We start from the raw sequence: 26,444 nt of genomic DNA on the forward strand, positions 1-26,444 counted from the left end.
AGAGAGTGTGTTGCTGTCCGAGTTGAAACTTTTGCTTTGGATTTCATGTCAGTGGTGCTTGCGTTTGTTTCAACAGCCGTTGGTCTTTTTTTATAACAACTTGTGCCCAGCGGTGTTTCACTTTCTGCTGTTCATGTATGGAATGTTCTTCATGGAATCAATCTTAGAAGTCAGGAGAGTCAGAGGACATGTTTTCTGAGGCTGGGCCAGTATGCATATTACACCTGTCTTTGGTGAAGAATTAGATTTGTTCCGAAAGTATATCCTCCGCAGTTAATGTAAAAACTACCCCAGGTTAGGTGGTGATGCGGTGCTTCATGGATTCCTGCGTCAATATTCTAATGAAAGTTCTCTAAACTGAGAAACGAGTGCATTCAGTTAACTGCTTTGTTCAGTGCACTTCAAGAACACATTGCTTTTTTTTTGTTAGCAGAAAGCTGTAGTTGTTACAGTAATTGGTGTGTTTGGGCAAGGAGCCTGGTTAGTGTGTATTATGTTCTCCATTGATTCTATTGTTTCTGCAGCGTTCTGCATATGGATGTTATTAGTGCCTACACTGGTAAGGTGTCCGATGTCGGTTGGTGTATCACGGGCTACTGTGAGAAAATCCGCATGTACATGACTCAAATACCTCGTGTGCAGCAAGCGGGCCTGAAGAGGAGTATAAATGAATCCGGTCAATGTAGACTACCTCCTACTCTGGCAAGAACTTATGAACAGACCGAACCGTGAGACATTACTTGGCCGTATTTAGCACCAACTTTCGGAACTGTCGTCGACCACATCAAGCACTCTTAGGTACTCTCCAATGGTAAGCCAGCAGTCACTGTTCAGGCTGTCTACCTGAGTCTCCAGGTGAGGATGGCATGCGACGCCTTGCGAGACGACTCCAGTTACTAAAAGGTAGTTTCTCGCTATGAAATGCTTTGCCAATCTGATCATTCTCGATGCATCTTGCGACGACTTTCCCAAGGCTCTCGTGACGCGCTGGAGGAAACAAGGTTTTTCCTGCAGTGACTCGAACGCCACTGCCCAGCGCTTGCTGACGCAGGGGTTGAGCACAAAATGAAGGGCACAGTTCCATTTTCTCCTGTTCTGATCCACGCAGTGCTTGAGTTTAGCGACTAAATGTTCAGTGCAGCACCTCTCATTGAATATGGAGAAACCCTTTAGCGTGCCAGCAGAGGTCAGTGAGGGGCAAAGGTCGCGCATGACATACACGCATCTCTGCACCACATAGATACAGTTTAGCGTCAACTTCTCCAAGGCATCACTGGCAAGAGCCACCGACTCGAGACTTTCTACACCGTAGTAGTTCAGCTCGTGGATGCTGAGAGAAATTTCGGTCACTGTTCTGTTTTTCTTCAGAGCTTCAGCCACAGTAAAACAGCAGCCAATGGATGTGCTGTCCTCCTGCAATACAAGCTTCCTGATGGAGGAGTTGGCAGCAAGTGCTTCGTGCAATGTTTGCACTTGGCTGGCAGCGAGTGCTCCGCGCAATGTTCGCACCTGGCTGATCCGGCATTTGGAGAATTTAACGAAGAGGCACTTGATGGTGCTGTTACCGAGCGCTTTGCATAGTTGAAAAGAGCCGTTGTAAGACCCGAAGGCAGAGAGGTGCAGCTCCTCTGGACATAGCATGGGCACCTTTAAGGCTTCAGTGAGGGCCGGAGTGTATGCCTTGGGCCAAGTTGTCGTCGTGCGGGCAAAACATTTGGCAGACACCAGCTTTTCAGACAAACCAACTCTAAAAAAAAGAAGGGTGGGAGGGGTGGGGGGAGGGCATTTGCATTATTGCAGCATTCTTTCAAGATCCACACACGCCAAAACATGACTGTCACGGTGCATTTTGCAAAAAAAAAAAAGAAAAGCAAGTACACAGTAGTGTCTTAGAATTTTGAAAAGCCTGTGTTTTTTTTTTTTTTTTGAAGAGTGGCTATTTGTGAGGCATATCATAGGAAAGGAAATAAATAAATCTTTTCATAAAAGCTTACTCCAGTTCCACCCAGGATGAAACCTGCAAAAATGGCAGAGCTGTGATTCTTCTGTTTCCCTTGTGATATTGTGTGGGTGTCTGGGATTACATTATTTGTAGAGTAGAGATTCATGGGAAAGGACGTGTGGTAGCTCCTGCCACACCCGCCCCTGCTGCTGTGACTTGACACCTTATTCGCGATCGAGCCACCCTCCCACATTAAATTGTGTGGCTACAGCTCCACCCACGAGCGAGGCAGTTATGCCGTGTATGAGTGTTCCTGGGAACCATCTATGAGTGTTCCTTGGAAGCGCGACATGAGAAAACTTATCTGATCGTCAGGCCCATTTGTCGGTTTTTAACTGTAGAGTACCAATGAAGCAAATGGAAATTAACAAAAGACAACTTGCAGTTGGGAGACTGATCTAAAAACCTTCAAATTGCACATGCGATGCTCTGCGTAATAAGCTACGACAGTGGTCGTTCCCCCATCCACTCTATTGGGCATTACTGTATGTACAACCTGGGAGTGTTAGCCAGAGGCACTTGTAGCCATGCCGATGAGTATAGAACACTTTTTTTTTGCCAGCTGGCATCATGTAAGACATCATCTCTATACAAACTGGCAGCTGACCAATAAACCCTCACATGCTGCCTAAAATGCATCGAGACCCTCACTATGAAAGAACAAAATGAAGGGAATGGATTGAGGGGCTCAGTTTTTTGTTAGGCACAACTTAATGAAGCCAACAGACAGAGAAGCCTTGGCCTCAGTGTCTGTTGATCCATTCTCCTGCCTTCAACCTAGCCACTGCTAGTCAGTGAGTTTTGGCAGATACTTGCCAAGCTCATCAAACTTGCCTGTTGCCATTACCTTGTGTTACTATGTTACTTGCAGTTTATGTTAACCAGGTAAAGTGCGTTGGAGGGCTATTTGGTGCGACATTGAAAGTGAAAAAAAAAACTGCACAGGGGACGGAACGTTTCTACTTCTACTTTTCTATACGGAACACTGTCTGCTTCTTCTACTTGTGTTCCATCCCCTGTGCAGTTTTATTTCAGTTTCAATGTGTTAACAATGCAACGCTGTCACTCAATTTTTGTGCTTACGGCTCATGCAGGAAGTCATCGTCGGGGCTAAACACCAGCATCTTCAAGGTATCGTTGGTTTCAAGCGCGCTGCATAGCGTCAGCACTATGCCAAAGTCGAGGTCACACCGAGATACATCGAAGCGCTCGAGGCAGCTGTTACGTGCCAATCCGGCAGCGACTTCTTCGGCGGCAAGACTTGTCCAGGCGCAGTGACGAACCTCCAAGCTGCGAAGTCCAGCACTGTGCACCAGGAGCGTGTTCAATGACATGCCATGGTGCTTTTCCAACCGCATTGGTCTGTTCCCGTTGCTGCTTAGAACCAGAGACTCGAGCCTGCTATAGCGCTTAAGCAGTTGCAGCAGCTGTCCGAAGTTCAGGCTTGCGCATTCGTAGTGCAGCTCCGTGGGAGAGAGGTTTGCACTCAGGCCATTGCATAGCGCATTTAGGATGCGTTGGTCTTGGGTATCGTCTTGAAGAGATAGCTTCTGGATAGATTCGTTCGACTGCATGAGTTGTTCCAGTGCAGTGGTAGCCTCTAGCGTCGGCTGTCCGTATAGCGACAGCTCTGTCAGGGCTTCGCACCGGTATAGGGCGCTAATCAACTCCACCGGGATCTCGGATGGCGCATCGTGCGCGGAGAAGGAGAGTTCCCGCAGACATCCTTTATTCGCCTGGATGAGTTCCACGAGCCGCGACGTAGAGTCGGCGTTGACGACAAAGTCCTCGATGCGCAGGATCCTTAAAGAGCATACGTCACCGACAGTGTTCAACAATGCAGTCCAAGAACGAGCCGCGCATCCGGAAATCTCTATGCACTCGACGGCGCTACCCGGTCGCAGCTTTAGCAGTTCAGACGTTGGAACTTGTTGACATCCAAACACGCCGCCGTAAACGCTGAGCCGCTTGATACACGCGTGCTGGCGGGCAAGGCACGCCAGAAGAAAGACCGTGTCACAGGGTATGAAGGGTGCGAAGAAGTCTGGGTAGCGGTCGGCGTCGCGTGAAGTGCGCAGGCACAAGCGTCCGGGCTCTTCCTCTGTCAGTTCAAGTGAGAGAGAGGCCAGAGCGGAGTTCCATCGGTTCACTTCTTTGCAGAGCCAGCAATCCTCGGACGGCGGTGACGAAGTGCACGGCTTGGCTGTGCCCGGCAGAAACTTCGATAACGTACCATTGGTGAACGAGGGAGAACGAAAGTTCCCGAAGGACGACATTAGGTTGGGTAGTTCCGTTGAATCGGACGACCGGTGCGCGCCAAACCGGGTAGATTTCGGCATTTCTTTAGTGCTGTTTAAGCGGCACAAGATTAGCACAACTACTGGAACGGCTACACATACTCACACGTGCGAACACTGCACGCTTGTTTAGTTCCTTTTTCATCGCAGACCGGTAGGCCGGTAGCGTGCCCGTTACCCGTAGTCAGCCGGTAGTAGAGTGTACTGAGTGGCGCAACCGGCTGCCGTGAAGCGGCCCATTTTGTGTAGAAATTAGCGGTGGCGCTGTGGTCGACTACTCCTGAAAGCGTACCCCGGTAGAGCCAAAAGCGCCGCGCGAATACATGGGAGGAGCGAGGGCCTTTTGCGGTGAACTTCCGCGCCGCGGCGCTAGGAGATAGCACTAAACACTGGAGGTCAGTGGCACTAAATAGAGTCACTGGAAAATCAGAGTACCGCAAAGGTAGGCTGCACGCGGGCAACATTGGGTGGCGGCGGCCATGTCCCTTCCAAACCGTCCGGCGCGTTGCTAGCGTGTGTTGAGAAGTGACCGATCTTTTAGCCTCAGTGCCGTGCTGCGCTCGGCAGAACGGCATTATGTGTGTGTGTTTCTTCAAGAGGATATTAGAAGTGATTTGGAGTCATCGACAGGGTATGGATCGACTGCGCGGTTAGCGCTGTAACTAATGAAACGTACGGCGAATGTTGCCATGTGCTCGCGAACTGTCTTCATGGCTTTACCGGTCTCTTTTCGTGTCACGCTCGGGCGTGTTCGCTAGGTCCGGATCTGTAAACATAGTTGCATTAGCGCAGTGACATCGTGCGAGATGCCATTTACTTCGACATTTGGTGAATCTTGACTGTTTGCGCTAGCTTTGCAGTCGGTGTTCAGGTTCACTGCACTCGAAAACGTTATCGAACATCGAGAACATTCAACATTGCGTCCTTCGACTGATTGCTGATGCATAGCTTCCTTGCGCACCGTGCTTGCTGCTCAACTGGTTGACATGTGTAATAGAAGTTGTGTGTGTACGGTAATTGGAAGTTGTGCGCGACGTCTTGATTCGGAACGCCAGCAGCCGAACGCACGGGAGAATCGGCGTGCGGTAGATAAGGTGCATCTTATCTAACGATACGTAGAAAATAGGCCATCAAAAATTATTGACATCACTGCTTAATTGTTTCATTTCCTATTTCTTGTCTCCTTAATATCCCCAACGTTACAATGAGCTTGCAAATATTTTGCTGTGTTCCGACAAACAGCTCTTTTTCTGGCGTTGCCAGCGCGTAAACAGCTGGGGTTCGGTTTCTGCACTGCTGCATTTTTTTTTTCAAAATGCACTCTTAATAAAGCTTCCTCTGCACGGTGCTTTATCTTCTTTTAATCAGAAATAGCACATACCGGAATTTTTAAAGCGCATGCTACAGGAACACAGTATGTATATAGACCTGGGGCTCGCATAAAATCGACTCCCTCAATGCGTGGGATCTGCTTTTTTTTTTGCTGTGACCATTTCTCACCAACTATACAGTATTTTAAGGGTACGCTCGGTGCAATGCAGCATTAGCAGCATTTTTTTGCAACAAATGTAAAAATACGCTTGATAACATTGCCTTATACCAAGTTTATCAACAGAGTTCCGCCCTTCTGTTTTGTGCAATGGCAAATGCTCATGCCACAATTGCCTTCAAGGTATACCAATAAACAGTTATTATTTTAATAAATCTTCGATTTCGCTCTCGTGCGTGACACGTTTATAACTCGGATAGCATGCGTAATCTGTTCAACAGATCGAGATATAAACAGCCGAGCAAATAGAAAGGTATGTAGTTTTCAATATCGCTGACCATAGTGAATCGAAAAGGTGAAGTATCCTGTCGCATAAGATCTTTTCCAGCAAAGTTAGTGTAGTTCACTGCAGGAGGGAGTGTTATTCGAAGGGTGCGAATTCGTTCAGGCCAACTATGCAGCCACACGGCGCTCTTTGACATTAATTTTTCCCACACGTCAAACGAGATTCCCAGAGTAGCTCACCAGTAACGTTCGATTGATGGTGAGCTACTCTCTTCTGGCATCTGCATGCAGTGGCGTAGCCAGGGGGTGGCACACCGAGCCCGTGCCCCCCCCCCCCCCCCCCGAAAAAATGTCTGCTTACGCCCCTGTCTGCATGACGCGTTTAGAAAAGCGACGAAGTACTTCTGGGGACCGTGGTACTGCTAAATGTCCGGCCACGCTCTGCATTGAACGCGCCTGCACCCAAAGCGCTTGGAAGGGATATGGCGGTGAGAGGTCACGTGATGCGAGTAAGCCAATCGCGTCGGCGGCGGCGCGCGGAAAACAGATGCGATACTCTGAAATTTTTCCAGTGACTCTAGCACTAAAGAAGCACTGCTGAAAGCTGTAGAAAAATGCTTAAAGGACAGGCAAATACCAGATAGTTGGCGAAAAGGTAGAATGAACTTAATCTATAAAGGCAAGGGAGAAAAGGATAACATTCGCTCGTATAGACCACTAACCATTACATCGGTACTCTACAGGTTGGCGATGCAAGCAGTAAAAATGAAAATAGAAAAGTGGGCAGAACACAACGATATTTTGGGACAACTCCAGAATGGATTTCGAGTCGACAGGCGGTTAGACGATAACCTGTTTGTTCTCACTCGGTGTATAGAAATATCTAAAATAGAAAATAGGCCCTTGTACATGGCTTTTCTAGACATCACTGGGGCGTACGACAACGTTAATCAGGAAATTTTGTGGAATATATTGAAAGGAATGGGCATATAGGCGACGACTGTATGCAGCTTTTGAGGGAGATATACCGAGAAAATACAGTTTGCATAGAATGGGAAGGAATGAGTAGCAAAGAGAACGTTGAGATTAGCAAGGGGCTGAGACAGGAATGTCCTTTGTCCCCGCTGTTATTCATGCTGTACATGGTGAATATTGAAAAAGCGCTAGAAGGTAGCAACTTTGGTTTTAATTAGGGGTGTGCGAATATCAAATTTTTCGAATACGAATCGAATACGAATATCCACCTTCGAATATCGAATCGAATATCGAATATCAAAGGAAAAATGCCTCCACAGTAACAATATTTTATTTAACATGTAGCTATATGAAAAAAAAAACATTAACAGCCTGACTGGCAACACAACATACACTGCTATCTCCAGAACACAATGTCCAGGCTAGCACAATGCACATCACAACACAAGCAAATACCACGGCACAATGAAAGTAATGACTAGATGGTGGCATGAAGAAATATGAGTTGCTCCACATGATCAGGCAGCAGGCGCTCCCTTCTAACGGAGACACCCCCCCCCCCCCCGCCCCCCTGCCACTGAAAAGGCAAAGGCACGCTCGCTTGGAACAGAAGTGGCTGGTATAGGGAGTTACATGGGGCAAAGCTTTGCCAGACTGGGGTATCTGAACAGTCCGCCACCAGTCACGTGGGTCACTGTCTTTCTTCAGAAGTGGTCCCGCATAGTGAACGAGTGGTAGTGCGGCACGTTACGGCCGCATAATATTGAAAATGTACGGTCACATGATCGCCAACAGCGCTGCACGTCGGAGATGCACCAGCAATAAATCATACGTATTGGGACGCTCGTCGCAGGCAGATATCGTGCCTCCGTGTACTTAGGATGTTTATCGCTCCTCTCGGCAACGCTTTTAGCGATACGAACGCAGCAGAAATGTGGAAGACGAGTTATTTTATGCATGATAATCTGATCGCATATTCGAATTTTTCGTATATTCGAAGTTATCGAATATTCGAAACTTTTCGAATACACGATTTTCGAATCGAATACGAATATTCCGAATGTAATATTCGACGAATATTCGAAACTTTCGAATATTCGCACACCCCTAGTTTTAATCTGTCACACAAACAGGGCGGCACGATGATTGAGCAGGAGCGTCCAGGATTATTTTATGCTGACGATATTGTCTTATTTGCTGACAGTCGAGAGGATATACAGCAGCTGGCGGATATATGCGGAAGGGAAGGGGAAGCTCTAGGACTAGGATTTAGTGTAACAAAATGTGGATTAATGGTATTCAGTGATCACGAAGACCATGCGGTCTTCATACAGGGCCAAAAAATACCGAGGGTAAGCGAGTACAAGTACCTAGGAGTATGGGTAAATGAGGGGGATAGATATATGGAGGTACAAGAGAAAGCATCGGTAGCAAATGGAAAGAGGAATGCTGCAATTATGAAGCACAGAGCTTTATGGGGATACAATAGGTACCAGGTGCTTCGAGGGCTGTGGAAGGGTGTGATGGTCCCGGGGCTTACGTTTGGGAACTCAGTGGTGGGCATGAAGTCAGAGGTACAATCAGGAATGGATGTAAATCAAAGGACGGTGGGCCGTCTCGCATTGGGCGCTCACGGGAAGACGACAAATGAGGCTGTAAAGGGTGATATGGGATGGACAGGTTTTGAAGTGAGGGAAGCTCAGAGCAAAATGAGATTCGAAGAGAGGCTGAGGAAAATGAAGAAGAGTAGATGGGCAGAGAAGGTTTTCAGGTATTTGTTTAGAAAAAGCGTTGACACGCAGTGGAGAAAAAGAACTAGGAGGCTCACCAGTAAATATACGGCTAGCAGTGCGGGCGATATGGCAACAAGGAGCATTAAGCGGAAGGTCAGAGAGGCGGAGAGGACTTATTGGATGACAGCGATGGAAAAGAAGCCGGCTCTGAGTAACTACCGAAAGGGAAAAAACGAAATAAGGAGGGAAAGGTTTTATGATAATTCAAGGGGAAGCGCTTTACTGTTTGAAGCAAGGTCGAGCTGCCTTAGAACGCGTAGTTATAAAGCGAGATTCAGTAACGAAGAAGAACAATACATGCTGCGGGGGAACTAAGGAGACGATGGAACATGTACTGATTGAATGTGGCGATATTCACCCAGGTATACGTGTGGGCACGAGTCTACATGAAGCGTTGGGTTTTAGGGACAACAATGGAAAGCTGAACACGCCCGCGATAGAAATAAGTAAGAGACGGTTAGAGTATTGGTGGCAGAAAAGTAGAGATAAAGTACAAAAATAAATAATGGGGAAAAATAAGGTCATTCTGCCTTAAGAGGCAGAGAGATGGACCGTGAATTTATAAGTTTTTTGGTATAATAACAGATTTAATCAATGTAGATAGGTATTAGGCCAGCATGAAACAAGGGAGTTTTTTCTTTTTTCTTCGAGCATGGCGACAGACATGTCACCGCCCCGTTATAAAGGGGACGCTCATAGCATCCATCCATCCATCCATCCGTGGGCTTTCTCCGCGGCGGAATTCCCGCGTCAAAGCAGCGAGCGTCTGCTACGCGCGTGGTATTTTGGCCGCTATTAGCTAAAATTGCGGAAATTTGGGCAATATTTAATACTGCGTCACTGCAATATAATACTGCAGCGACTCATCACACACAGAACGCGTTTGTTAGTTTGTGTGTTGTGAAACGGGGATTTTGTATATATCCTTTCAGCTGGTTTGTCACCGCATTGGTCCACACTTCCGCGGCTGTTTGAGGAACGCATCCTGCGCGCACTTCATCGTGAGAAAAGGCGCTTAACTTACTTTCGTGTGGAATGACGAACGTAAACTGGCTGCAGGAGAGAATAAACTGGAGATAACCAGGAGAACGTGGCACAGATACACGTAGTAACTAGCTCATGCATGCTAACGCGTTTGCACCCTTCATATCCTATCTTTTATTTCGTGCATTCGACTTGTTTTACAAGGCTGCCTCCGGCGCTCTGCTGTTTCAAGCCATTTCATGCGAAGCCGAATGTGTCAGTCGGCGTGGCCGCGGTACCAAAAGTAAAAAATTACTCGCGTAACTCGCGTCTCGTTCACTTGGTATACACGAAAATTGGCACGGAGGGGCACGAATGTAAGTATGCCCAACACGACCGATAGGTCATGGCATCACTAACTACACATGCTTGCCATTTGCGTAACGACTAACAATAATAATATGGTGTGTGGCGCGCAAACCCGCTTTCTGTAGCCAGAAATAGTTCTGACGATGTGTGGTCTGACGATTTGTTTCCGTCACGTTGTAAAAAACGTGGTGGTCACCAATATCGATGTTAGACTTACCCATACATTTTGAAGAACTGACCGCATAGGTAAAATGTATGCGAAAAAGTTACATGGAAAACAAACATGGTCTCTTATGCATTCGCCTGAGATCACTCGAAAACGAGTGATCTTTTTCGTCAGTCCATGCATTGATCCTCCCTCGCCCCTCTCCGAAAGCCTTCTGCACATAACGTGGTTTCGGACTGCCGACAGGATCGAAGGCATTGCAAGCTTTCTGCACCTCACCTGCTTTTACATTGCCTCCGTGATCGGCCCCCGATCACGGAGGCAATGCAAAGCGACCATGTCATGTGATGGCGTCATTAAATGACGTCACGTTGAATGACGTGATAGTGACGTCACAAGTTCTGTCGACGTCATCGCGTGACGATTTCGTGCATCACTCGTGTTGGCTGCGCGGGACGCCGACAGTCAATTTTCGTGTTTGATGAGGCATCTAAGGCTTTAGCCTTAAAAACAAAGACAAACCGAAGAAAATGAAACGATAACAGTGCAACATCGTGTATGCCTCACTTCATGTTACGAGCGATCGCCCGAAAACAAACGTGATTCTCAGTTCAGAGCAGCTGATTGCACGCGTCTGCGGGACAAAGGAGGCTTGCTTTACCCGTCTGGTCATCTCTTTATATTTATTTAAGAGATGAGCAGACTCGCTATTTAAGTACTCCTGAGCTTTAGCACGAAATTGTGGTGATATATATATTATCGCATGACGGCATTTTTCAGGCTTAGGTACATAAGGGATATCTGCATTTGAACCATTTTCTGAAGTGATTGAGATATTACACTTCTATTTGTCAATTTCTTACCGTATTTTCGTTCAGGCAGCTTGTACAGCAAGAATGGGGGCATTTGTAACTTTGTTTCATGATATCCCGATATTTGTAAAGCATTTTCTATATTACGCCTTTTAGGCAAAAACTTGTGTAATAAGGTTAGTTTACCTGACATTGCTTTTCTTGCAAATGTTTGCGCACGGTGAGCCTTGTTGTACGCTATCTCAGGAGCAAAAATAAGCCAACAACATTGCGGTCGTATGGCCGTCTCTACTCTTTTTTTTGTTTCCCTTGCGTCTTCCCGGTGTGCTCCGTCCATAATAAAGTGCTAGTGAAGGCTAATGAATTGTCGAATAAAGCGGTGTGCATATGGCTAGCAAACCAGTGGTGACCATGAGTAAAAAGCTCGTAGTGTGAAGCGGTCATTGCGCGCAAGTATTTCAGCTGACTGCGCGTGCAATTTACTTTTTTTATTACTCTTAATTCGTGCATGCGTGATGCTATTGCCCCATTACTCGTGCGAATAAGTTTTTTTTTTTCGTTCTTCGCTTGTGCGTGTCCGTTTTGCGCGTTTTTACACACGCACCAACCAGTGGCTCCGGAAGCGGGGGGGCAGGGTGGGCTAGAGCCCCCCCTGTCAGCAGAAGCAAGGGGCTCAGCCCCCCCGGTGAAACCCTGTCGCGTTTTTTTTTGTTGTTAATCTTGCGCGGCATATTTTTTTCGCGGCATTTTGGAATGTTCTTAGCAGCTGAGAACATTCCGGAATGGATGGGGATACTTTAGCGCTCCGCGCACCTGCGGCGTCTCCTCTCCGACACCATGCAAGTCTCCTCAGCAGTCCGGCCTTATTCCGCCCAGGTGCGACTAAGGGCTCGTTCACACAGGCGTCAAACGCTCCGTCACGTCACCGTCACGTCAAAAAAACGTACAGCAGACGCGACGTAGCAGTGTACGAACAGACGACGGCGGTTGCAGCGTCGACAGCAGCACGTTTTTGTGCAGTGTTGACCGACTGATGCACCAAAATAGGAATTGTCCACGCAGCTCAAATGCTTCGCTGGCGCTCTCCCGACTCCGCTGGGCGCTCCTCCTCGCACCACAAACACACACACACGCACAAAAGCAACCACATGTCCCCCCGTTTTATGGCCCATTCAGTCAGGCGCGCGTTCAGTGTTTCAAGGCCACGGACCCGGGGGCCGTATGCTAGACGCGTGGCTGTTCTCAGAACTCGGAACTCCAAACGTAAACTTCTGATTGGTCCGTTTTCTAGGGGCGGGGCTCCGTCCCCGTGCCGGCGACGGAAACGTAGAGCACTGCTCTACGACACCGTCAACCGATTTTTCCGGAGAAAACGTCTCGGAAACCCTCTCCCCTGACGGAAATCGGCGACGTGACGTTGACGTGACGGAGCGTTTGACGGCTGTGTGAACGAGCCCTAAGTGGAGTCAACGAGCCGTCAATTTCCCAAAAAGGGTCATCCGAAGTGTCCGTCTTCAGCCTCTAAGCCCTACGTTGTCAAGCGGACGTTGACTTTTGAAGTGCGGGTATAGTGTACTAGAATATTCTAGTACACTATAGTGCGGGTGCGCTCTTCAATATGCACCTGCCAGTGCTACAGAGTTAGTGGAATGAAAGTGCGTTACGAGTGAAGACGACGAAAACTACGAAATGCTTCACGGCGGCATGAACACATCGTTTTTGCCACTTTTTCAACTGACGCGGCGGCTGTTCTCCTTGTTTTATATAGTTGATTTGTATATCATTGAAAAACTTGATCTTTGTGCGTTTGAAATATATCTATTAAAAACAAGTCAACCGTCAGTATTTGGGAGTGGATAGCCAAGAATAAGCGCTAGTTACACGGTTAGGCCTGATCGTGGCTCAGAAGTCACCATTTTTTGAAAAATATGCTACAGTTACAGCACTATTTCTTGCACAGCACTTTCAATACTATTTATCTATTTCCTCAACGTAACAAATCAATGTCGGACTTCTACTTTATTGCTGCTTAGCTTTTGAAAACAGCCAAATTTAGTAACTTTCGCTACAGACTGTCCAGTAACTATTCGCCAGAGAAAATTCATTTTCGGGTCGTACAAGATTTTCCGTCTGAATGCTCAATTTCATTAATGCACGATCCTCTCCCTTTTTAATTATGTTGGCCAATTTTTGGCCAATTTTTGTGGAAAGCTACCGAAGTTATGTGGCTGAATTTGCACGTAGAGTAACTAGAGCCTCCTATTTCTTTCCTCAGTGTAGCATTTTTCAATAGAGCAAGCAGAAATGCCCAACGAAGCTCGTAAATTGTCTGAATTTATCGTGCCGCAAACGTCAACAAAACCTCTGTAATCTTCAAATAGCGCTGAAATCTGAGCATGCATAGCCTGAAATATAGCTGTTACGGTCTCCTGATATAATTATAGATACGAATCACACACAAATACTGTCGGAATACTGAGCAATCTACATTATTCCTATCACTACAACGAAAATCTTTCTCTAGCGCCACCTAGACGGAAAAAACCAAGGCGCTGAATTTGAAAGCTTCCCGTCTCTCCGACTGTAGCATGCGAAAACATTTGACTACAGAGGAGAATGACTTTTCTAACTTCAAACCATGCGCCACCATCTGTAAGTCTTTTCTTTTTTTTTTGCCTCCCCTCAGCGTGTTTCGTCAGCGCGGGACAGCGTGAAAGCAGGTGTATGATGGCATAGCAGGTGTCCAATCCTCCGAGAGTGTGCGGTGAATCGGGTGAATGAAAAGGTAAAAAAAAAGGCCGAATTCTTGTAACGTCTCTCTTGGGGTTTGCGCATGTTTGTCTCCGCGCACGGGCTACCAGGAAAGAAAGCGAGGGGTGTGCAATGACAGACAAAAGAAAGCAGACAAACGGACGAGGGAACTGGGCAGACGTGCGTGGATTCGCTCGCTGGATTTCAAGCAAGACGGACGTGCCGGCCGCGATGTCCTGGATTACTCCTCGTACCTCTCGCTGACCGGCGCCCCGTGACGGACTCCTCGCCCGCTATGCCGTGCGCCGCTCATCGTCGGGACCTTCTCCGTTTCGATTCAGAGCCTGAATGTCCAACGAGACGGAATGTACAACGAGACTGAATGTCCAATGGGTCACGTGACCGGCGAGACTGAATGTCCAACGAGACGGAATGTCCAACCGAGACGGAATGTCCATCGAGACTGAATGTCCAACGAGACTGAATGTCCAACCGAGACGGAATGTACAACGAGACGGAATGTCCAACGAGACGGAATGTACAACCGAGACGGAATGTCCAACGAGACTGAATGTCCAACAAGACGGAATGTCCAATTTAGAAGAGATAAACGTGTCCTCGTTTGAAATTTCTGACAACTGATTCATTGGGCTAAGATAGCCTAACGGAGATCGCATTTTTTGTGTGTGTTTTCCAAATATTGACTGTCTGTGGCGTCGGGCGTCGTATTTTTGTTTCCGTATTCGCTTTCCTGCATTTACCATAATTTCAAATTTTGTTAGTTTTATTTCTATTTTGTATTTTTAGTTTTCATATGTATATTGAATATGTTACTTTAATGCTTTATTTTGGTTGTTTGCATACTTTGCTGTTCCTGTTTATCTTTATCATGAATCGGACATCACAACCCCTTAAAGGATTACGATAGAGGGCGCTCCCTCGTCCACTCTGTGCGGTATCTATCTGCGTTTAATCCCTGAGAGTGTTGCCAGCGCCACTCGTAGCTAAGGCGGCGAGTGTGAAACACTATTTTTGCCAGAAAGCGTCACGAGGCAGGACGAATCCCTTGCTATGAAAGTGCGAAAGAAGAATAGTTCGAGAGACTCAGTTATTTGTTAGAAAACCAACAGCCAATTAAGCCAAATAAAACATTGGGGACATTATTTGTTGCTTTTTCTAACTTCGATGTAATAATTATAACCCATATGCAAAGGAATCCAAGTAGACGAAAAAACACCCTTTCCATCGGTGGGATCCGAACCCGCAAACTTATAATTACGGCGGCGATTTGCGCTTGCTAACACTCCCGGGATCAAGCTCACGTAAATACCCAACAATGTGGACGAGGGAGCGCCCTCCGTCGTAGCTTAATTGTTAGAGCATCAGACGCGTAATGCGAAAGTTGTGGGTTCGAAACCCCTCGAAAGAAAGTGTGCTTTTTCGTCCCATTTAAGTCCTTTCAATTTAGGTCACATTCATTACACTACAGTTAAAAAGATCAACAAATAACGTACCTATGCTTTGCTTGGCTTGATTGTTGGCTTTTCTACGAGCCCCTAGAACAATTCTTCTTTCCTCTTAAAGAATGCGGGTCGAAGAAGCTAGGGAGGAAATTTTCCTTTAAAATTAGATTCTTGGGTTTCACGCGCCAGAACAACGAAATGCTTATGAAGCATGCTGAGTGTGGGATATCAGTTTTAGTTTTGACTACCTTGATGGAAACATGTCATGGCATTTCGGCTACAAGAGAACTGCAGGCCGGTCTAGGAAAGACCATGCCGTTAAAGAGGTGGTGTCACCAAATTTTGAGGCAATAAAAAGCGTGCTGTAGGCTTCCTCTGTAAGCAAGGACGCTCAGCACGAAGTATTGCACGCAGCAAACGTTTAGAATATATTTTAATTCACTTCCAAAGTCTGTATAAATACTCATTCTCGCGATCGAGACCCATCGCTAGCGCGTCTGACACCGACGTCACTGTGTAGGAAGCGTAATGAAAGTTTTAGTGACGTCACACCACATTAGAGTGACGTGCAATGAGCGGTGACCTACACCTCCGCTGCACCGGGCCAGTCAAGAGAGCATCAGGCCGTCCGCTGCGAAGTGCTCATTTTTTCTGAGCTTATTGCCGAAGTAGCCAATCTTGCTCGCGTTTTGCAGTGCTTCGCGTGAATAATTTTTCATTACAACACATAGCATACAGGTAATCGTTGGCGACAATAAAACCGTTTTTATGATGTTTAAAATAATTTGAGGACTTTTCAGAACCGGCCTGAACACGAGCTTTTCTATTACTCTTCCAATGATGTCGATATTAGTGCTGTGAAGCTCAAGTGAAAAAAAAACTGGGTCGGGAACAGACTTGTACGCATTACAGTTAAAGAGCGTCAGCGATTACAATTACCTTTTTAAAAAAAAAGTAACGGATTACCGAGAAAAAACTGAAAGCTAATCGATTACTCAACAAGGTGAGGTACCGGGCTATTTGGTTTTGTATAATTGTTAAACTGTGGTAAAGTTACAGGTACATATTTTTAGGGAGGACGCACATAACAAAAGCATGAAAAGCGCAAGCTTTCAACTCGATTTGTTGAAAAGGCATCAAGTTATATGAACACGAGCAAACGGGTGCAAGAGGGAGCTCTTTAAATATTTTTTTTTCTTATTTTTAAATACTTCTTTTTTGCGTCTTGTTTCCTATTTTATTCCCTCGCGTCTTTGCGCTTTCTCTCTCTCTCTCTCGCTATATATATATATATATATATATATATATATATATATATATATATATATATATATATATATATATATATATCCTTGCCGTGCGTAATACGCAGTCTCAGCGCCACGTCCTATCACGACGAAACGAATTTTCACGCACGTCGCAAATGTTAGGTGTTAGGGCACATTCGGAAAATTTTCACAGCAAATATTGGGGTCTGTGGAACGAAAACGGAAAAGTGAAATTTGTGACCGGGACGGAATGTCCAACGAGACGGAATGTCCAACCGAGACTGAATGTCCAACGAGTCTGTATGTCCAACAAGACTGAATGTCCAACCGAGACGGAATGTCCAACGAGACTGTATGTCCAACGAGACTGAATGTCCAACCGAGACGGAATGTCCAACGAGACGAAATGTCCAACGAGACTGAATGTCCACTATTGGACATTCAGTCTCGTTGTACATTCCGTCTCGTTGGACATTCAGGCCGCAAGCGCTCCGTTTCGTCGGTGTTGTGCACTGTGCCACTAGCTGTGTTTCGCGGACCCGTCCCTGAACTCCCGTGACCGTATCCCAATCTTTCCTGTCCTCTTTTCTCTTCGTTGGATGGATGTGCTCCTCTCACTTTTCTCTCTATTTTCCTACTATTCTTTTATTCCTTCCTTACCCCCCCCCCCCCCACCCCTACAAGGCACTGCGCCGTGTCGCCTATAGGCAGAAAGAAATTAGGTGCCTTTTTCCTTTCCTGAATAACCACAGAAGAAGAAGACGTGCGTGGGTGAGGTTCTTTTTCTTCTTTTTTACAATAAAATAGAGTTTTTCAGAAGTGCTGCGCTTGTTGGTACCGCAATCGCAAAGAAAGTAGTGGACGAAAATATAACTTGTCGCTGGCAGTTAGGAATGACACGAAAACTGTTTTGTACCTGCTGCGTGTTTATATCTGTCATTGCTAACAAACTGAACACTACAATGCCTGCCTCTCTTCTCTCCTTTGTGTATCTGCGTATGCATATCAAATAATAATACACTTCATTTCTGCGTCTTCAGCATTTACTCCGGGCAAAACCACAGTGCGGCAGGAGTGCGTGTCGCGAAGGTAACCCATCACTTTCAACCGCGCTTGCTGTGCTCTAAACTTGTGCTAGATTAGGCTACAAGTAGAAATCCGGCAGGATACGCTCGCTTCGAGCCTATGCGTCCGACTGCTTAGCTTGAGGACGCGGGTTCGATTTCCGCCTACGACAAGCGCGCATTTCCATTGCACCGAAATGCGGGAACGCCCGTGTATACATTTCCATGCACCCCAAGTGTTCTGTAACACCCCATGACGGCGTTCCTCATAATTACATCAAGCTCTCTCTAAGGGGACGCGGACGTTTGCGAATTCTTCACTCGGAGTCGGCTGTGAATATCCGTCATTGGTTTCAATAAACCACAAAGCCGAACAATATTTGTTTCGTTGTTGTCTGCATAAACACAGGGTTTTTGCACATTTCAGCCAGTAACAACGAAGCGAATTGGCATGAAATTTTGCTGATTGCAGAGCATGGCGTAAGAAAAATACTTCGTTGCAGGGATAGCAGTGCGGCGCCAGGTGTCTTCTTTTTCTGATTTTTTTTTTTTTTTTACTGGGGAGTACCCGCGACAAGTGAGTTCTTTCAGGGGGGCAGCAAAGCGGAGAAACTATGCGTTGTGCTTTGACTATGGTCTCTTGAGCAAGCAAGGGAGGTGGGGGGTGGGAAGAGGGGCAAAATGGAGCAGGCGAACATTATTGGGGGAAGGAAGCCCCCCGCCCTGAAGGATAGATGTAATGGTAGACAAGAACCGTGCCGGAAACGCCAAGTCGAAGCAACCATCAGTCGTGAAGCCCATCCATATTTCCTGTGCACTGAAGGCCCCGCCGCGGTCGTCTAGTGGTTATGGCGCCCGACTACTGACCCGAAAGTCGCGGGATCGAATCCCGGCCGCGGCGGCTGCATTTTCGATGGAGGCGAAAATGTTTGAGGCCCGTGTACTTAGATTTAGGTGCACGTTAAAGAACCCCAGGTGGTCGAAATTTCCGGAGTCCTCCACTACGGCATCTCTCATAATCATATCCATATGGTGGTTTTGGGACGTTAAACCCCAGATATTATTATTATTTTATTATGTTCACTGAATGAAGGTTTACTACTCAATCTGAGTATCGCTGCGTCAGGTTCGCACACCTGCGGACTATCACAGCGGTGTCATCAACAAGGTCTAACCGTCTGGTTGAACACTGCTATAACAGGGCACAGCTGCGACCTGAACAATGCGACGACGCTGGCTCGTGAACGAAGGAGAGAAAATACTCCTTGTAGGGCCGCATATGGTGGTGCGCCCTAAGGACGCCGACGTGTTTACGTTTTCAGGGGAGAATGCCCTGTCTCTTTCGCTCGCCGACGGCGGCCGCTCAGCTTTTCTTTTTGTGTTGAGTGCTGAGGGCGAGAGCGGCTTCGCACCAAGGGGCGAACCGCGAGGTCGCAGGATGCCGAGAGGGGTCGGATTTCGGAGCGGACACCTCCCGCTGTGCTTGGAGTGCACTGCGGGCAGTTGTGTCGGCTGTGATGGCGCCACGCGGGCAGTTGCGCGCCGCCTCCCCTCTGGTCTGAGATCTGGACCACGGCCGCCGCGGTCTTGTTTTTGAACTCCGGGAAGGCACCGCTTCCGGCTAGTAGACAGACCCCACTGCGGGGGTCTGAAGCGCAGGTGGCGCTGCTTGATGACACCGGCCAGCGACGGGAACACGCTGCAGAGGCGAAACCCCAGTAGCCTGGTTTGCGCCAAGTTGAAGGCGACGGCACTTTTGCTGGCCGACGATGCCGCTGCAGCGCGAAATGTGTGAGCAATAAATTCCGCACATGGCGTCGGCTCCTGACATTGTGCGTGGCCACGTGTTGACGAGAAAGAAGGAAAGCCGTTGTTTTTCGCAATATCCTGGTTTTCCGTTTAGGCCCTGCCCGGTGGGCTGTGGCCTACGAGTACTTACACTCTGGTTGGCCGCCGTGGTCAAGGGAGGGATAAAGGGATGCCACCGCCCTTTTTCGTCTAAGCCCTTTCCTTAATAATTGTTGAGTGAAGTCGGAGTAAATGTTTTACAACTAGTTCCATAGAAGTTTTAAAAAATCGATTCGATAGTTCACGGTATTTCTGGCTCTCAACCGTTTCGCGCTCTGCTGCTTTCTAGCCGCCTGTCAAACGTGATTAGCTCGGAGCCTCAGACGAAAGAGACTGCAAACGCGGCGTCTTGATGCTCCACCAGTATACCAGCTCAAGTGACGAAAAAGAGGCTGACTTGTCTCCTACTGCCCTCGCGCGCGACAACGCGGCGTCTCGCCAAACATCTCCCGCCCCACGTGCTGTCGTGCCTAGTGTCCCCGGGCAGTGGACAGGAGAGGCCTGTTGCTTGTGGGGTTACTTCGCCGTGTTTGAATTCTGTCGAGCCAAGTCACCGCTGGTTCTTGCGCCTTTGGTCCTGGCGCCCTGTCCCTGGCTTTCCCTGGCTTCGCACGTTTCGTCGGTGCTCTGCGTAACCCGAGCGTCGGTGAGTGGTTTCTTCTTATTCCTCTTTTCTGTCTAAGTGACTGTCAAATCGTTTTCGTGTGTACAGTATATCCAGGCTTATGCGTAAACACATATTATTTACAACTGTACTGTACTAGCAACATCGCCGTCAACACCTGTGAAGGTGGCTGACCAGCGAAGCTAGCGCTGTGTTGGGCACCCATGCCGACCGAGAGCGCTCTGTTGGTTGCGATTCCGAGCAGAAAACCAGCGATTTTCCACGCAGGAAATTTTCAGCCGTCGTTTTGGAAGACAGGAAAAATAGGAATCTATGGGATATTTCAGAGAATTTTAAGAATGGTGAAATTTGTCTATGATGACCAAAACACAGCGGTCGCTGTGCGCTTTTGAGTTGTGCGAACGGTTCTCGCGCATGCAGCACGCAAACCCTTAAGATTGGTTTCTGATAATTATATGGAGTGATTTCTATTTCTTTCTCAGTGTTAGACTCGAAACCCACGTATGAACATTACACTTAGAGCACACGAGTTAAGAAGGCCATTCTTTTTAGCGCAGGCGGTACTCATGATTTTAATAGTCGTAAACATGCAGGGAAACATGCCGGGTTGTGCAGGGAAATATGCTGTGACAGTTTGAAGCACGCAGGGGAAAATGCCCGAAATAATGAATTTTCATGTCCCAGATTGGGAATTCTTGGGCGTAGTACGGAACATCACTGCAGAAAACACTATCACGCGGAGCAGAGCAGATGACGTGGAATCTAATCGCCGTTTTCACTCGATCAACGCAAACGCAAACGCAAACGCAAACACACACACACACACACACACACACACACACACACACACACACACACACACACACACACACACACACACACACACACACACACACACACACACACACACACACACACACACACACACACACACACACACACACACACACACACACACACACACACACACACACACACACACACACACACACCCGCATGCACGCACGCACTAAAGATTGTTTTAAAAAAATCTTTTATCCTCCGTTGGACGAATTTTAGTTGCCGATTCACAAATTGCGCGCACAACTCTTCATGGAGAGGCTCGTTGGTAGAGGCACTCTTTTTGCCTTCACCCTCCACCGCTCGAGCCGGCGCCTTTGTTTACAAATATGCCGTTTGACTTTTTTTTGTCATTGATTTACAGCTCCTGCTGTTAAGATCTGCACATCTTAGTATTTGATACTCTCTCAGTTTGTGGCTCTTAACGTAGGCGGCTTCGCACGTTCGTTGTGTTTGTATTCCGGCTGTTGCTTAGTCGTTGCATGAAATCTTTTGTTTTGTTCCATTCGAGAGTGTGTATTCTCGCACTGCTACCGGTGACTTTCTCGGATATTAAATTGCGAACCTGTCACTGCCGACCGTCGACCGGAGTTCGGCTGAGAGATACATCACTGCGTGGCACCGCGGCCTGTGACAATATTAGTGCCAAAGGTTAAACTAAAAAATAGACCAGTTATTCAAGAAAGGTTGAAAGCTCATTTGGGTTTTCGACAACTATATCTTTTGCAAAGAAAATATTATCAACAAAATTGCGAGATCTTTTGATGATTGGCACGATTGAATTCATACAGACAACTTGTCACTCATATTGCACAGTCGTGTAGAGAATGTTCTGTACATAGTTTTCAAGTGATGTCCCAGACAGGTTCTCTGCGCCGTGTACTCCAACATAGCAGCCACCGTGACTTTTCATCTCATTAGAGAGTGTCAGTGCAGAGAAGGACAGAGAGTCTTTCGGTCTCCGCGTTCTATTGTGCTCTCCCCGCTTTCTTCTGTTCGCCAGCCGCGCCACGGGGGAACACAAAGGCACGCGAGGGGGCACCAGCGCTAATCTGATGTCACGGTTTCTCGCTCAGCGAGCATCTCAACCGGCCTGTACTCCAAGATGGCAACCACGGTGACGTCAGTTGAGATAAAGAAGTAGAGTTGGGCTTAATTGGCATGCAATGCGTAGCTTAGACAACAGGCGGAAAAGGCGAGTAACTGAATCGATACCGAGAGACGGAGTTTGGAGGCAAAACAATTAGGTGGCAAGGTGTCCTGCAGCAGGCATCCACAAACTGATGATGATGAAGATGAAAGGATAAGAACAGCAGATGCGATAACTTTTATGCTCATCTTGCCCAACGACAGTTTTAAAAGAGTTCCTTATTTTATGATTCAATATCGAGGTCACGCTGATTTGGTTATACCAGTTACGCCATGCAGAGCTGGTGTTTGGCCAGTAACAGACTGAAATACCCAATCGCAGTAATATGGGACATTCTTTGTATTCTGGAAGCAAACTTTAGTTACTATGTTATTCCAGCATGGGGCTGTGCTTATTTTTTATTTTTTTTTTGCAGAGCTGTTGAATTGTATAATACAACTACGCGTTGTGAAGTTAGGCAGAAAACGTTAACATAAGATGGTTTTCAATGGAAGAGACGGGGATGTAGTGTCATTTTCTCCTTTTCACACGATATTGAATATGAAGACGCTCGTTTTTAGTTATGTGTTTATGATTGTCTTGTTTTGCAGTTCTGAAGCAGCCCTAAACGCAATGGAAAGATACTTGATTAAGAAAAGGAAGGCTCCAGATATTGAACATGAATCTTCGCCCTGTCCATCCCCAGTTACAGCACTTGATGGCGCGGGGTCAAGGAAGCGGACTTACGGTAAGAATGCATATACCTTTATTTTGAGAAAAAAAAAAGCGGCAATATTGTTTTCAGTTCTAAAATATCAGTGAAAATGGCAAGCAAATAGACCAGCAAAAAAAGAAAGTTTAGAAAATAACAAACTTCAGTGTTTTTAGGCCTCTTTATGAGTGGCGATATTTTAGAAATTCATTTTCTTAGTTCTCGATTTGTATTCGACAAATCACTATCAAAATTATCAAATTTGGAAAATGTATTACTGCCTGCTATATGGTGCGGGCCGAGGTTTTATTCTTTTTTCATACCTCACAATAAAGAATGCTGCTAGGTCGCCTTGGATTGTGGTAGCTAATGAACCGTTTGTGGATGTTAGAACCGAAGTGCCCTAGAATCCTGTAAAAGTTGCAACGCGCAGCGTCGCCACTTCGTCTTTTGAGGAGTTTGTTCTTACTTCTAAATGCAGAAGGTACTTGTGGACCTTCTCCGAACCCGGCCACCGTTGATGCTGCGGATGACCTTGTACATGCGGCGGCTCCTTCTAGGTCATGTTCACCGGATGCTTACTGCCCTCGTGGAGAAGACGCACCGCCACCTACCAAGTTTGTACTAGCCAAGAGCTACGTCTTTCCAAGGGGCAAATGTAACAGGTCCTGCCAGCACGCATGGTTCGAGAAGTTTCCATGGCTCCATTATGACGCCGAGCGCGACATGGTGCTTTGTCACGCGTGCCGCGTTGCATTCAAAAAAAAGGAGAGCCACTGGGCCCGGGCTGGAGCTTAGCTTCCTGCAGAATGGTTTTTCTAATTGGAAGAACGCCCTTGAGAAGTTTCGGTGCCACGAAAAAAGCACTTACCATGTCGATGCTGTACAGCACCAGCTGAGTAAAGCCAAAGGGGCACGTGTTGTTGAGCTCCTCACAAGCAATTGCGCTAAGCAGCAACGTGAGTCTAGGGAAGCTCTTCGCGTTATCGTGAGTTCCATTCGCTACCTCTGCCGCACCGGTCAGGCCCTTCTAGGGCACACTCAGCAGTTCGGCAACCTGGTGGACTTATTACAGGAGCGCTGTGAAGACGTACCTGCTCTTAAGACATGGCTAAGCCGAAGGGACAAGTGGCTGAGCAGTGACATTCAGAATGAAATCATCAAGATCATGGCTCACACAGCGCGAAATCTTGGAAGACATTAAAGTGACTCCATTTTTTGGAATAATCGCTGATGGGACCACGGACGTGGCGGGGGACGAACAGTTTACACTTTGCTTGCGTTGGGTGGAAGATGCCTCACCGGAAGTTCATGAAGAGTTTATCGGAGTTTACAGCCCCCCAGACTCTAAGGCCAACACGCTGTTCTTAGCTGTAAAGGACATGCTTGCGCGTCTAGGGCTCGATTTGAGTCGTTTGCGTGGTCACTGCTTCGACGGTGCAGCCAACATGTCTGGGCGCTTCTCTGGAGTTCAAAAGAGGATCGTCGACGTTCAGCCGAAATCAATTTACGTGCACTGCGCCAGTCATTCGTTAGATTTGGCTTTCCAGGAAGTCGGCCGTAGCAGCGTAACAGTTGCAGATGCGCTATGCGCTGTGAAAGACGTTTCCAACGCAATCCTTACTTCTGCGAAACGGAAGGCCACGTACAGCGGCATCGTTCTTCCTCCATGCGTCGATGATGCACGCGAAATACCTGCAAAGGCAAGCAGTCTTCTACCACTGTGTCCAACGAGGTGGGCAGTGAGAGTGAATTCAGTTAAACGATTCACCGAGAACTATGAAAGGGTTCAGGCTACGATGCAGGAGCTGTTACAAACTCCAGGATCACTTAGAGATGATCGGAGAGGGATTATGAGAGGGTACGAAAAGCAGCTGCAGAAGTTTCATACTCTATTCGGATTAAACATGTCCAAAGAACTGTTTGGCCCATGCGAGCAACTTGCCAGGGCTCTTCAGAGTCCCAAATACAGTGCGACCGGAACCAAACAGGCAGCTAAAGCACTGTGTCAGACCATGGCGAACCTGAGAACAGAGGACGGCTTTGATCGAGTTTTTGAAGAAACACAAAATGCCGCCATGAGGTTGGGCCTTGATCAGAGTGAAACCGCGGTCGCCAGACGCGTAAAACCGCCCACGCGATTTGAGCATTCAATTAAGCCTGCTCCTCCAGTGGTATTGGATGCAAAGACAAAGCTCCGAAAAGAGTTCTTTGCGGCAGTTGACTGCGTGACATCCGAAATAAAAAATCGGTTTGACCAACCAGGCATGGACTATCTAGCAAAGCTTGAATGCGCGATCGTCAACAGTACACGTGGACAGCGATTAACCGAGGAGGCACTGAAAGAAGCTCTCGGAGTCCACAGCACAGATTTTGATCTAGACAGGCTTGCGGCACAGCTTCTACTCCTTCCAACAGTTATTTCTGGGGCAGGTGTGAACACTGTTGAAGATGTGGCTGAACAACTGAGGTCCGAGTCTCAAACAGTTCGGAATCTTTTGGACCAGGTTGTGAAACTTGTGCAGCTTTTGTTGACTGTACCCGCATCAGCGGCATCAGGAGAGCGCTCTTTTAGTGCGCTCCGGCGAGTGAAGACATATCTTCGCAGTCGCATGACGCAGGCCCGTCTCACTCATCTTCTCCTCCTGCACACCCACCGGGAAAGAACAGGAAATTATCTCTGGATAAAGTCATGAACGAATTTATAACGAAAACGGCCGAACGCTCAGCAACGTTTGGTTCATGCTAGCTGTGTTTTTTATTTTTTCGCAACCCAGTTATATGGTCGAGTACTGAGTGTCCTGTGTTTGTAATCGACGCACCGGCGCATTTGATTATCAGTGCAATATAGACGTATTTTTGTTTCCTTCCTTATTCCGCATATTTCTAGCTGTTGCCATTTCCGTAATGCACTATGTCATCGTACAGAATAATGTGTAACACCTATTTGTGAGTCCATGATACATTACCTTTTGTTCGAACTTATACCATTTGTGCTTATCTGCATCATTAAATCTGCATTCGTCTACATTGTATAACTTCAGTTGACATACTATCGGCAATTAATTTTTTCTTGCGTGCGGAAGTGCTGAGCTAAATGCATGAAGGGGGACGCTTGCCTTATGGAAATTTTTTAATGAAGTGCATCTTTCCGTTGTTCATATAATGTGTGTCACATGATTAAACAGATCATGTTTGTTATTGTGACGGCTCACTTTAGTAAATAAACATTGTTAGTGTAAATCGTTCTAATTTATCTGTGACTGTTTTTGTTTGAAGTCGGGAAATGACGTCTTTATTGATGTGACGCTAGAAATACACTAAAAAAAAACAAGCCTCTTGCTCATTTAAGGTAATATTTAAAAAAATCAGTCATAAGCAACGGTAGAGGAAACAGCCATTTCAAAGCAGCTAAGTAGCAAGTATGCGTATATTTTATTGTGCAGCCTTAGTGAAATTATAGAGACAACCTTTGACATCGTGACCTATAAGGGAGCTTGCACGAACGGCGGCGACGCTATGCCCTCTGGGTAGGCAGCCATTTTTTTGTCAGAGCCGACCGCGGAGTGCAGTGGCGCAGTCGTGTTTGCGAG

At 47.0% G+C, this 26,444-nt stretch overlaps 2 protein-coding genes across 2 annotated transcripts; one reads left to right on the top strand and one right to left on the bottom strand.

The window, feature by feature from the left end:
- Positions 1–750: 750 nt before the first annotated feature.
- On the bottom strand, positions 751–4,506 carry LOC119405730 (uncharacterized). The gene is made up of 2 exons (XM_037672567.2): positions 3,086–4,506; positions 751–1,747 (listed from the first exon to the last, which is right to left on the bottom strand). Exons 1-2 carry the CDS (start codon positions 4,339–4,341, stop codon positions 751–753), a joined length of 2,253 nt encoding a protein of 750 aa, XP_037528495.1. The 5' UTR covers positions 4,342–4,506.
- Positions 4,507–24,595: 20,089 nt separating this feature from the next.
- On the top strand, positions 24,596–25,547 carry LOC119405731 (uncharacterized). The gene has a single exon (XM_049419489.1). It carries the CDS (start codon positions 24,651–24,653, stop codon positions 25,545–25,547), a length of 897 nt encoding a protein of 298 aa, XP_049275446.1. The 5' UTR covers positions 24,596–24,650.
- The last annotated feature ends 897 nt before the right edge of the window (positions 25,548–26,444 follow it).

This window comes from Rhipicephalus sanguineus, chromosome 9, assembly GCF_013339695.2.
Source record: "Rhipicephalus sanguineus isolate Rsan-2018 chromosome 9, BIME_Rsan_1.4, whole genome shotgun sequence".
Classification (NCBI taxonomy): Eukaryota; Metazoa; Arthropoda; class Arachnida; order Ixodida; family Ixodidae; genus Rhipicephalus; species Rhipicephalus sanguineus.